General features: G+C 42.9%; 1 protein-coding gene across 1 annotated transcript in view; it reads left to right on the forward strand.

Annotated features, from left to right (window-relative positions):
• Positions 1-3942: 3942 nt before the first annotated feature.
• Positions 3943-14113, forward strand: part of LOC118369023 (protein phosphatase 1 regulatory subunit 1B-like) — a 45320-nt gene continuing 35149 nt past the window's right edge. The window contains exon 1 of the mRNA XM_035753530.2: positions 3943-4359. Coding sequence (XP_035609423.1) covers positions 4261-4359 — 99 coding nt within the window. The 5' untranslated portion in view covers positions 3943-4260. The remainder of the gene's footprint in view (positions 4360-14113) is intronic.

A 14113-nucleotide genomic window follows, 5' to 3' on the forward strand; every position in this document is an offset into this window, starting at 1 on the left:
CCTATCACTCTAATAGCCTATGAATGCATTAAAGTGTAATATGCCAGTTGGTGTTCACTGAGTGAACACCAAACATTAAGAACACCTTCCTAATATTGAGTTGCAGAGCCCCTCCCCTTTAGCCCTCAAAACAGTCACAATTCGTCAGAGCATGGGGTCTACAAGGTGTCAAAACCGTTCCACAGGGATGCTGGCCCATGTTGACTCCAATGCTATCCCACAGTTATATAAAGTTGTCTGGATGTCCTTTGGGTGGTGGACCATTCTTGATACACACCTGGAAACTGTAGAGTGTGAAAAACCCAGCAGCGTTGCAGTTCTTGACACAAACCGGTGCGCCTGGCACCTACGACCATACCCCGTTCAAAGGCACTTAAATGTTTTGTCTTGCCCATTCACCCTCTGAATGGCACACGTACACAATCCACGTCTCAATTGTCTCAAGGCTTAAAAATACTTCTTTAACCTGTCTCCCCTTCATTTACACTGATTGAAGTGGATTTAACAAGTGACATCAATAAGGGATGATAGCTTTCACCCGGATTCACCAGTTCGTTCTATGTCGTGGAAAGAGCAGGTGTTCTTAATGTTTTGTACACTCAGTGTTTAAATCAGCACATTTGAGCACTGACTCTGTATATGATGCATGGGTGACATCTAGTGGTCGTATACAGGTACTTTAGTAGTATACCAACACACCCATCACTGTAAGGCCCTTTTTACATTGGCAACAATACTGGTTGATACCACCACCAGGTTTGGGGTTAACTGAAATTGCAATTCCACATTTTTCTCATACAGAAGCATTGAGGATAATTGGAATTGGAATTTCGGTTTATTTCATGAATTGACTGAATTGAAATGAAATTGAACCCAACCATGACCATGACTAACAGAGGTTCAATTTTTCTGCATGGTGAATTGTATAGGCCTAAATGTTCATAAACACAAACCGAACACATGATTTTTAAACATTGTTCTCTTTCTCTCTCTCACTCTCTCTCTCTCTCTCTCTCTCTCTCTCTCTCTCTCTCTCTCTCTCTCTCTCTCTCTCTCTCTCTCTCTCTCTCTCTCTCTCTCTCTCTCTCTCTCTCTCTCTCTCTCTCTCTCTCTCCTCTCTTTTCGTCTCTCTCTCTCTCTGTCTCTCTCTCTCCTCTCTTTTCGTCTCTCTCTCTCTATCTCTCTCTCTCTCTCTCTCTCTCTCTCTCTCTCTCTCTCTCTCTCTTCCCCTCTCTCCTAACCCTTATCTTTCACCCCCTTTCCATCTCTCGCCATCTCTCCCTATCCCCCCCCCCCTTCTCTCTGTGGATTAATCCCATCAATTTGTGGCCTCTCTCCTCTCCTGTCCTCATTCAGCAGAGTCTGTGAATCTGTGAAGATCACCATGGTCGCATCCCAAATGGCACCCCATTCCCTATGTCGTGCACTGAATTTGACTTGAGCCCTATGGGACCTGGTCAGAAGTAGAACACTTCATGGGGAATAGGGTGCCATTTGGGACGCTACCCATCATAATCACAGGACTGACAGAGGAGGAGGAGCAGTGGCAGCAGTGGGGTAATCTCTGTATTTGGCCATTAGTTTAGAGTGATGAGAGAGACCTGCTCATCGTGCCCCCACGTTAACCTCGGTGCCTGCTCTTATCAGCTTATGTCATATCCTGGGTGTGGGTTAAGGGAGGAGGGGTGGGGGGAGGGGCTATTTGGAGGGAGGGGGGAGGGGGTTGTGTGTGTGTGTGTGCTTGCTTATTACATATTGTTTGGGTGCACCCCCCCTGGCCCTGGCATGTGTGTTGTGCCAATCTTAGTTATGAAAATGGCAATCCTCTACTCTTGAAAGGTAGAGGGCGCCATCTGTATTCCGTTCCAGTCCGTTCCACATTTACTGTAGAAATGAAGACACTGTGAAATGTGTTTGCAACTGCAATAATCACGGTGCATCTCAATCCCATGGGAGTAGTTTGAATCCTGGGCCTGGCAATAGTACTGTTAGGTGAACTGGCAACCAGAAGGCTGCTCCCAGCTACCATCACCTGCCGTTGGTAGAGATGCAGAAGATGGCTATGTCCCAAATGGAGCCCTATCCCCTACATAGTGCATTACTTTTGACCGCCTATAGCGGATGAAGCCGAAAACTGCAGATAGAATAATACAGTATTGTGCATTCTTGGAGTCTTTGGTGCCCCAGTTAAGTCCACTGGCTGTGTTCACACCCTATTTCCCAGGTGGAGCCTCCACCAGCAAAGAACTGTTCACATCTGCATCTTTACCTGTGTGATTTATCTGCATGTAGTGCAGGTCAAAACACTAGATTCTGCTTTAATTTGCATTAAATTACAAGTGTATTAACAATGTATCACCCCTCCTCCATATAATTACTATTTCTCTCTCACCCACTCACCCTCTCTCCCCCTCATTTATTTTTTCACCTCTCTTTCCCTTTTTGCATCCATCCCTCCCTCTCTTCACCCCTCTCTTTCCTCCCTCCTTCCTGCTTCTCTCTTCTACTCTCCACCTCCCTCCCTCCATTTACCTCTCTGTCCCTCCTTCCCACTCCCTCCCTCACTCACTGTATGTGTAGCTAGTGCTGCGCGTCAGTAAGCAGCCCAGTGCCCTGCTGACCCCCTGCCCTGTCCAGCTCCGGCTGGCACTAGGCTCAGACAGACAGACACAGACAGACAGACAGACAGACAGACAGACAGACAGACAGACAGACAGACAGACAGGGCGAGGCCACTCCAACTGCACACAGCTGTTTGTGTTTACATGTGAGCTGTGATTCCTCTCCTCCTTCCGTTCTCCCTCTCACAACCTGCCCTCCAATCCTTTCGCCCTGTCTCCTATACATCCCTCCCTGTTTTCCCCATTCCCTCCCTCTCTCCTTTCCACCCCCGCCCTCTCTCCCTTCCTCCCTCTCTCCATACCCCCCATCTCCCTTCCTCCCTCCCTCCATCCCTCCCTCTGGGCACTAGGACTGGCCGCTGTAACACTAATACACAACACAGTGTGTACAGTAATAGTTGCCATGGCAATAGGTTTTTACATTGCAATTCCATTTTTTTAATTACTATGCTGTGTGTATAAGGGATTTTGTCCAAGCATTTCTTGAAATGCAATGATGAAGGTTGAAAAAAGACAATGAAGATTTAAAACTGAATAAAATGATTGGTTTATGTATTGACTAGGGTTTGTTTGAGGTGCCCTGCTCACATTTTCATTATCACGACATGCATGCAATGTGAACATTTCAAACCTTTAGACTAAATCTAATTCCATCAATGTTGTATCAGCCAGTGGCAACGTTCTGTTATTCTGTAGCATGTTGAACAGTATCAGGATTGTAACTTAGTCATTTAGTGACAGGCTCAATGTACGTTTTGTTTCCTGAAGAGTTTTTAAGTTGGACTTTTGATACATTACTGAGGTGGTGTTTTGACTTTAGTATTCCATTAACGGTCCTCATCAGATATGCCGTGGAAGCTTGTTTTTTCCCTACGTCACTACAGTACATGCATCTTTTCCAGCACACACACGCACACACATACACGCAGAGAAACGCACATGTGCACACGCACACACACACACACACACACACACACACACACACACACACACACACACACACACACACACACACACACACACACACACACACACACACACACACACACACACACACACACACACACACACACACACACACACACACACACACACACACACACACACACACACACAGACATAGACTGAATAGCAAGGGTCAAGGACACAAAACACTACAGCAGCACATGGCGAGATTATGTTTTATACTGAGCTCCAATCATCTTCAGTTCAACATCGCGCACTCACACACTCAATTCCCCCCCCGCTCTCTCTCTCCAACCACTCACTGAGAGGCAGACCTAGTTGACAGCCTCAACACAGGCAGACAAATAGAGAGAGCATGTGAGCACGAGTCAGGAAGGAGCGCGAAAGAAGGAGCACCAAAGACCACACGCCCAAATAAAAGAGAAAAACGGTTGCAGAGGAGAGGAGGGAAAATTCAAAGTCAAAGCCCAGTGCATGGTCAATGAGATCAATTTAACTTGCAGTCCTGCGTTTGTTTTCTCAAGGGATATACCATCAGGCTTCAGTGAATTGCCAGTGGAGTGAACAAGCGAGCAGCCATCCAAGTTGTTCTACCTTTGCCATCTGTGGCTTGGCTCCTTGTCGAAACGGTCAGACTGTCAGAGCTGCAAAAGACCCGGTGCTGCCTGCAGAGATGGACGCAGATGCCAAGGACAAGGAGAGGAAAACCAAGATCCAGTTCTCAGTCCCGTCCGCTGTGCCCCTTCAGCTGGACCCGCGACAGGTGGAGATGGTGAGTGTGTGTGTATGTGTGTGTGTGTGTGTGTGTGTGTGAGGGGAAAAAGTAACCAATTGTCATACTTAATTAAATTAAAGATACCGTAATAGAAGTAAAAGTGAAAGTCACCCAGTGAAATGCAACTTGAGGAAAAGTCTAAAAGTATTTGGTTTTTAACATAGCCTACTTGAGCATCAAAAGTAAATGTAATTACTCAGTTATACTTAAGTATCAGAAGTAAAAGTAATTTCACATTCCTTAGATTAAGCAAACCAGATGGTACAATTGTCATGTTTAAAAACAAAAAACGGATACCCAGGGGCACACTCCAATACTCAGCATAATTTAAAAATAAATCATTTGTGTTTAGAGTCCGTAAGATCAGAGGCGGTAGGAATAACAAGGGATGTCCTCTTGATAAGTGTGTGAATTGGACCATTTTCCTGTAACGAGTACTTTTGGATGTCTGTGAAAATGTATACAGTAAAAAGTACATTATTTTCTTTAGGAATGTAGTGAAGTATAAGTAAACATTTTCTAAAATAAAAATAGTAAAGTTAAGATATAGTGCCTTGAGTAGATATTCCTACTCCTTGACCCCTTGATTTTGTTGCGTTACAGCCTGAATTGAACATTTATTAAACATATTTTATTCTCACCCATCTACACACAATTCCCCATAATGGCAAAGTGAAAACATGTTTTTGAAATTTTGCAAATTTATTAAAAATGAAATAGAGGACTTTGTAATTTATGTAAGTATTCACACCCCCCGAGTCAATACATGTTAGGATCTAAGCCACTCAGGAAGATTCAATGTCGTCTTTTTATGCAACTCCAGTGTATATTTGGCCTTGTGTTTAAGGTTATTGTCCTGCTGAAAGGTGAATTCATCTCCCAGTGTCTGATGGAAAGCAGACTGAACCAGATTTTCCTCTAGGATTTTGCTTGTGCTCAGCTCCATTCCGTTACTTTTTTATTCTGAAAAAAATCAACAATTCTTCACGATTACAAGCATACTCATACCATGATGCAGCCAACACTATGCTTGAAAATATGGAGAGTGGTACTCAGTAATGTGTTGTATTGGATTTGCTCCAAACATAATACTTTGTATTCAGGACCAAAAGTGAATTGCTACATTATGCGCGGTATTACTTAAGTGACTTGTTGCAAACAGGATGCATGTTTTGGAATATTTTTATTCTGTACAAGCTTCCTTCTTTTCACTGTCAGTTAGGTTAGTATTGTGGAGTAACTGCAATGTTGTTAATCGATCCTCAGTTTTCTGCTGTCGCAGCCATTAAACTCTGTAACTGTTTTTTAAAGTCACCATTGGCCTCATGGTTAAATCCCTGAGTGATTTCCTTCCTCTCCGGCAACTGAGTTAGGAAGGACACCCATATATTTGTAGTGACTGGTTGTATTGATCAATATTAATTAATAGCTTCACCATGCTTAAAAGTATATTCAAATGTTTGCAAATGTATTAAAACAATAAATATCTTCTTTACATAAGTATGCAGACCCTTTGCTATGAGACTCAAAATTGAGCTCAGGTGCATCCTGTTTCCATTGATCATCCTTGAGATGTTTCTACATTTTGATTGGAGTCTAGCTGCGGGAAATTCAATGAATTGGACATTTGTATTTGTATTTATTACAGATGACAATTTACAATCCAGGGTTACTCCAAGCAGTTTAGTCACCTCAACGTGCTCACTTTCCACATGATTTATTACAAGATTTAGTTGAGGTTTAGGGTTTAGTGAATGATTTGTCTTAAATACAATGCTATTAGTTGAAGAAATATTTAGGATTAACTTATTCCTTGTCACCCACTCTGAAACTATCTGCAGCTCTTTGTTAAGTGTTGCAGCTATTTCAGTCACTGTAGTAGCTGATGTGTATAGGGTTGAGTTATCCGCATACATAGACACACTGGCTTTAATCAAAGCAAGTGGCATGTCATTAGTAAAGATTGAAAAAATCAAAGGGCCCTAGACAGCTGCCCTGGGGAATTCCTGATTCTACCTGGATTATGTTGGAGAGGCTTCCATTAAAGAACATCCTCTGTGTTCTGTTAGACAGGCAACTCTTTATCCACAATATAGCAGGGGGAGTAAAGCCATAACACATACATTTTGGAAAGGTACACACCTGTCTATATAAGGTCCCACAGTTGACAGTGCATGTCAGAGAAAAAACCAGGGCATTAGGTTTAACCTCTTGCTCCTACCTGACACGCAGGCGTCCCATCTAGACATCTGGAAATGCAAATGTGCTACGCTAAATGCTAATAGCACTCGTTAAAACTCAAATGTTCACTAAAATACACATGCAGGGTATTGAATTAACGCTACACTCGTTGTGAATCCAGGCAACAAGTCAGATTTTTAAAATGCTTTTCGGTGAAAGCATGAGAAGCTATTATCTGATAGCATGTAACACCCCAAAAGACCCGCAGGGGACGTAAACAAAATAATTAGCATAGTCGGCGCTACACAAAACGCAAAATAAAATATAAAACATTCATTACCTTTGACCATCTTCTTTGTTGGCACTCCTAGATGTCCCATAAACACTATTGGGTCTTTTTTCCGATTAAATCGGTCCATATATAGCCTAGATATCGATCTATGAAGACTGTGTGATCAACGAAAAAAATAGCGTTTTATAACGTAACGTCATTTTTTTAAATTAAAAAGTCGACGATAAACTTTCACAAAACACTTCGAAATACTTTTGTAATGCAACTTTAGGTATTAGTAAACGTTAATAAGCGATCAAATTGATCACGAGGCGATGTATATTCTATAGCTGTACGTCTGGAAATAATGTCCGGGTAAATCTCAACCAAAATATCCGGTCGGAGACCTGAAGAAATGGGCTGTCTCTTCTTCGTTTGACCAAGAAACAAATCGTAGGCAAATGACAAGACTGTTGACATCGTGTGGAAGCTGTAGGTATTGCAACCTCGGCCCCATTTAATGTGGTTCACCTTTATCAATCGGTTGAAGTGGCGCATGGATATATTTTTCCATTTTCAGTGATCAGATTTTCCTGCACTTTTCGATGAAACGCACGTTCTGTTATAGTCACAGCCGTGATTTAACCAGTTTTATAATGTCTGAGTGTTTTCTATCCACACATACTAATCATATGCATATACTATATTCCTGGCATGAGAAGCAGGGTGCTGAAATGTTGCGCGATTTTTAACAGAATGTTCGAAAAAGTAGGGGGAAGGAGTAACAGGTTAAGGAATTGTCCGTAGAGCTCCGAGACAGGATTGTGTCGAGGCACAGATCTGGGGAAGGGTACCAAAAAATGTCTGCAGTATTGAAGGTCCCCAAGAACGCAGTGGCCTCCATCATACTTAAATGGGAGAAGTTTGGAACCACCAAGACTCTTCCTAGGGCTGGCCGCCTGGCCAAACTGAGCAATTGGGGGAGAAGGACCTTGGTCAGGGAGGTTACCAAGAACCCGATGGTCACTCTGAGAGAGCTCCAGAGTTCTTCTGTGGAGATCCTTCCAGAAGGAAAACCATCTCTGCAGCACTCCATCAATCAGGCCTTTATGGTAGAGTGGCCAGATGGAAGCCACTCCTCAGTAAAAGGCAGATGACAGCCCATTTAGAGTTTGCCAAAAGGCAACTAAAGGACTCTCAGACCATGAAAAACAAGATACTCTGGTCTAATGAAACCAAGAGTGAACTCGTTGGCCTGAATGCCAATCATCACATCTGGAGGAAATCTGGCACCATCCCTACTGTGATCATGATGGTGGCAGCGTCATGCTGTGGAGATTTTTCAGCAGCAGGGACTGGAAGTCTAGTCAGGATTGAAGGAAAGATGAACGGAGCAAAGTACAGAGAGATGCTTGATGAAAACCTGCTCAAGAGTGCTTTGGGGAGAAGGTTCACCTTCCAACAGGACAAATCAAATCAAATGTATTTATATAGCCCTTCGTACATCAAATGATATGTCAAAGTGATGTACAGAAACCCAGCCTAAAACCCCAAACAGCAAGCAATGCAGGTGTTGAAGCACGTTGGCTAGGAAAAACTCCCTAGAACGGCCAAAACCTAGGAAGAAACCTAGAGAGGAACCAGGCTATGAGGGGTAGCCAGTCCTCTTCTGGCTGTGCCGGGTGGAGATGATAACAGAACATGGCCAAGATGTTCAAATGTTCATAAATGACCAGCATGGTCAAATAATAGGTCTGGGACAGGTTGCACGTCCGGTGAACAGGTCAGGATTCTATAGCCGCAGGCAGAACAGTTGAAACTGGAGCAGCAGCACGGCCAGGTTGACTGGGGACAGCAAGGAGTCATCATGCCAGGAAGTCCTGAGGCATGGTCCTAGGGCTCAGGTCCTCCAAGAGAGAGAAAGAAAGAGAGAAAGATAGAATTAGAGAGAGCATACTTAAATTCACACAGGACACTGAATAAGACAAGAGAAGTACTCCAGATATAACAAACTGACCCTAGCACCCCGACACATAAACTACTGCAACATAAATACTGGAGGCTGAGACAGGAAGGGTCAGGAGACACTATGGCCCCATCCAATGATACACCCGGACAGGGCCAAACAGGAAGGATATAACCCCACCCACTTTGCCAAAGCACAGCCCCCACACCACTAGAGAGATATCTTCAACCACCAACTTACCATCCTGAGACAAGGCCGAGTATAGCCCACAAAGATCTCCGCCACGGCACAACTCAAGGGGGGGGCGCCAACCCAGACAGGAAGATCACATCAGTGACTCAACCCACTCAAGTGACGCACCCCTCCTAGGGACGGCATGAAAGAGCACCAGTAAGCCAGTGACTCAGCCCCTGTAATAGGGTTAGAGGCAGAGAATCCCAGTGGAAAGAGGGGAACCGGCCAGGCAGAGACAGCAATGGTGGTTCGTTGCTTCAGAGCCTTTCCGTTCACCTTCACACTCCTAGGCCAGGCTACACTCAATCATATGACCCACTGAAGAGATGAGTCTTCAGGAAAGACTTAAAGGTTGAGACCGAGTTTGCATCTCTCACAAAGGTATGCAGACCATTCAATAAAAATGGAGCTCTATAGGAGAAAGCCCTGCCTCCAGCTGTTTGCTTAGAAATTCTAGACAATTCTAGACAATTAGGAGGCCTGCGTCTTGTGACCGTAGCGTATGTACTGCAGGACCAAATCAGAGAGATAGGTAGGAGCAAGCCCATGTAATGCTTTGTAGGTTAGCAGTAAAACCTTGAAATCAGCCCTTGCCTTGACAGGGAGCTAGTGTAGGGAGGCTAGCACTGGAGTAATATGATAAAAAATGTTGGTTCTAGTCAGGATTCTAGCAGCCGTATTTAGCACTAACTGAAGTTTATTTAGTGCTTTATCCGGGTAGCCGGAAAGAAGAGCATTGCAGTAGTCTAACCTAGAAGTAACAAAAGCATGGATACATTTTTCTGCATCGTTTTTGGACAGAAAGTTTCTGATTTTTGCAATGTTATGTAGATGGAAAAAGCTGTCCTTGAAACAGTCTTGATATGTTCGTCAAAAGAGAGATCAAGGTCCAGAGTTACGCTGAGGTCCTTCACATTTTTATCTGAGACATCTGTTCCATCCATTAAGATTAATTGTCAGATTCAACAGAAGATCTATTTGTTTCTTGGGACCTAGAACAAGCATCTCTGTTTTGTCCGAGTTTAAAAGTAGAAAGTTTGCAGCCATCTACTTCCTTATGTCTGAAACACAGGCTTCTAGCGAGGGCAATTTTGGGGTTTCACCATGTTTCATTGAAATGTGTGTCATCCGCATAGCAGTGAAAGTTAACATTATGTTTTCGAATGACAACCCCAAGAGGTAAAATATATAGTGAAAACAATTAGTGGTCCTAAAACGGAACCTTGAGGAACACCGAAATTTACAGTTGATTTGTCAGGGTACAAGCCATTCACAGAGACAAACTGATATCTTTCCGACAGATAAGATCTAACCAGGACAGAACTTGTCCGTGTAGACCAATTTGGGTTTCCAATCTCTCCAAAAGAATGTGGTGATCGATGGTATCAAAAGCAGCACTAAGGTCTAGGAGCACGAGGAGAGATGCAGAGCCTCGGTCTGATGCAATTAAAAGGTAATTTACCACCTTCACAAGTGCAGTCTCAGTGCTATGATGGGGTCTAAAACCAGACTGAAGCATTTCGTATACATTGTTTGTCTTCAGGAAGGCAGTGAGTTGCTGCGCAACAGCCTTTTCTAAAAATGTTGAGAGGAATGGAAGATTTGATATAGGCCGATAGTTTTTTATATTTTCTGGGTCAAGGTTTGGCTTTTTCAAGAGAGGCTTTATTACTGCCACTTTTAATGTGTTTGGTACACATCTAGTGGATAGAGAGCCGTTTATTATGTTCAACATAGGAGGGCCAAGCACAGGAAGCAGCTCTTTCAGTAGTTTAGTTGGAATAGGGTCCAGTATGCAGCTTGAAGGTTTAGAGACCATGATTATGGGACAACTCCCTTAGGCACACAGCCAAGACAATGCAGGAGGAGCCCAGACTTGAACCCGATCATACATCTCTGGAGAAACCTGAAGATATCTGTGCAGCAACGCTCCCCATCCAACCTGACAGAGCTTGAGAGGATCTGCAGAGAAGAATGGGAGAAACTCCTCAAATACAGGTGTGCCAAGTTTGTAGCGTCATAAACAAGAAGACTTGAGGCTGTAATTGCTGCCAAAGGTGCTTCAACAACGTACTGAGTAAAAGGGTCTGAATACTTATGTAAATGTAATATTTCAATTTTTTTATATTGAATAAATGTGCAAAATTGTCTAAAAAAACTGTTTTTTTTTGCCATTATGTAGTATTGCGTGTAGATTGATGCTGAGGGGAAAAAAACAACAATTTAATCCATCCATTCAAAAGTAATCCATTTTAGAATAAGGCTGTAACTTAACAAAATGTGGGGAAAGTTAAGGGGTCTGAGTACTTTCCGAATGCACTGTATGTGTGGGGCATAGAGAGGAGGTAGTCAATCAAAAATCATGTTAAAAACTATTATTGCACACAGAGTGAGTCCATGCAACTTATTATACAATCACATTTTTACTCCTGAACTTATTTCAGCTTGCCGTAACAATGGGTTGAATACTTATTGACTCAAGACATGTTTTATTAATGTGTAAACATTTAGAAAAACATAATTCCACTTTGACTAGATGGGGTATTGTGTGTAGGCCAGTAACCAAACATCTCAATTTAATACACTTTCAATTCAGGCTGTAACACAACAAAATGTGGAAAAAGTCAAGGGGTGTGAATACTTTCTGAAGGCACTGTACCCCCCAAAAACGACTTAATTAGTATTTAAAGTATTTTACTTCAGTACTTTACAATACTGTGTGTGTGTGCATGTGCAAACAAGTATGCACAAGTGTTGTACAAGTGTTGTGTCTTTCACTAGAGTGGGATTTTCCACTTTATGAAATGTGCTAGACTAGTGAGAGGGAGAGAGAGCTGTTCAAGTTAAAAAGAGTTAATCAAAGCACGTCATATTTGTCTTAGTTTGTTTCCCCACAACAGGGTACCTTACACCAAGAGCACAATACTCACTCAATGCCTTCCTCAATACACACATTTCACCATCCCTCTTCCCCTGGTATCTGCAGTCTAGCTACTAGATACCCCATCATAATATCAGTGTGTTGACAGACAGTTATATAACTGAGCGAGCATGACTTTTTGTTTTCATTGTGTGCATATTTTTCAGCTGGGCAGAGGGGTACTGAGGTGCTGCTGCTACTTTAGCTGACAGCTGCAGGTTCAGTGCCCAGAAACTGACGAGGCAACTATGTCCCCGAAAAATGTTGAAGAGACAAAAGAGAAAGAGAGGGAGGGAGAGAAAGAGAAAGGGAAAAGGTCAAAGATGACACCATCGAAATGTAGGATAACTCGTGACGTTAGGAGTAAATGGTTGGAGAAGAGAGAGAGTTAAGAGAGCGTTCAGAATCTAGTTCTCACCATCAGCTAGGAGTATTACGGGAATAAATAAAGCCTGTTCTACCTTTGACATACGGGAGTCAAGGGAGAAGACGTATTCCTCCAATCTTCTCCTCCTCTCCTTGGATGCCCTCTCGCTCTGAGCGAAGGGTCATCTTCGGAACTAATTTACACCCAGATGTTCAGTGAGAGATTTCCATTTGGTCTATGCTGTGTGGGGAATCCACTGGGTAGACATGCATGACTAACTAGGTATGATGTCAGGAACAGAAATTCCCCCTTCTCAAATGCTAAGCTAACACCCGGAACATAAAAATTTGTACACATCTGCTGTTTACGGTTCAGATTGCCCGAGGCTTTACAAAACAACTAGCTGCCTGTTGGCATCTTTGCCCCCGCCCCCCCATCATAAATGCTTGAGAGCTGTTTATCTGGAGTCTAGCACGTAGTTTGCTGTCGAGGCAATGTCCAGTGTGGAGAATACCCATTAGCATATGAACGGGGTGTTCTGTGTAACTCCGCAAAGGATGTCAAAAGGCAGTGGTCACCTCTTTTAGGATGACGTACGATGGTTAAACCCTGATGTATAGTGGCACTGTAATGGACCATAACGTTTGGGAAGAGTCCCTTCATGAATTTCAATGGGAACACTCCAAACCACAGAACACTCATCTGAAAGCTACATGTATTAAATATGCACATGAGGAGCATCCAAGGCCTGTGTACAACTACAATTAACTATGTGGTCCTTCTGTAGCTCAGTTGGTAGAGCATGGCGCTTGTAACGCCAGGGTAGTGGGTTCGATTCCCGGGACCACCCATACGTAGAATGTATGCACACATGACTGATAAAAGCGTCTGCTAAATGGCATATATTATTATTATATATTATAACACGGCCACACCTCATTAGCATAGAGATGTGGTCTGCTATTTTGGAGTGAGGGTGAGGGAGAGAGGGGAAGGAGAGAGGGATTGAGGTAGATAGAGAAGCATGACCTTTATAGTGTGGCGGTGGGAAATTATACAAGAGAGAAGAGAGGTTATTGGGGACTGACAAACAAATAAGGAGAAAACAAATGAGGAAAAGGACAGATTCAATCAAAAGTAGATTTGTTTTGAGTGTAGGAAATTATGATAGAATAGTGAGGTCTGTGCCAGTCCTCTGAGCTAAAGCCTAGGCATCACCCTAGGGAGCTAATGCAAGTCTTCTGGTCTGCAGGCAAGGATATTCATCACTCAAGTGTGGATACAACGCAGTCTACAATTGACACAAAATAACATTTAAATACACCTTGCAAATTTCTCATTCATGAATTGGATTGATATTAATCTTCTAGATTGACATGGAATTGACCCCGACCCTAAACTACAGACAATAGATTTAGCTTCAGACCTATAGATTTTTTATGTTGGGATTGTATGTACCGCATAAAGGGATTATGAGGGAAAAAGCTGCTGTCAAGGGTTATATCATGTTCACGTTAGTATTATATGCGCTATACAATATATGGACCCTTAAATGAATTAAATGAACACACATATTTAACAAGTGAAGGGGTCATCGTGTGGTCATTGAGACGATTACCACAGTCTTTTTGTCGATAAACATTCTGATTTTATGATCATTTAGTCATGCGACTACAACAATTCCATTGCTGAGATACTCCATTAATTGCAGCCAGAGAATACCGAATTCATCCTCAATTTGCGCGACTCGCTCATTACACATTCAGATAGACACTGTATGAACGACTGTCATTTGAATGTATGTGTTAAGAT

Source organism: Oncorhynchus keta, chromosome 3 (assembly GCF_023373465.1).
Source record: "Oncorhynchus keta strain PuntledgeMale-10-30-2019 chromosome 3, Oket_V2, whole genome shotgun sequence".
Lineage (NCBI taxonomy): Eukaryota > Metazoa > Chordata > Actinopteri > Salmoniformes > Salmonidae > Oncorhynchus > Oncorhynchus keta.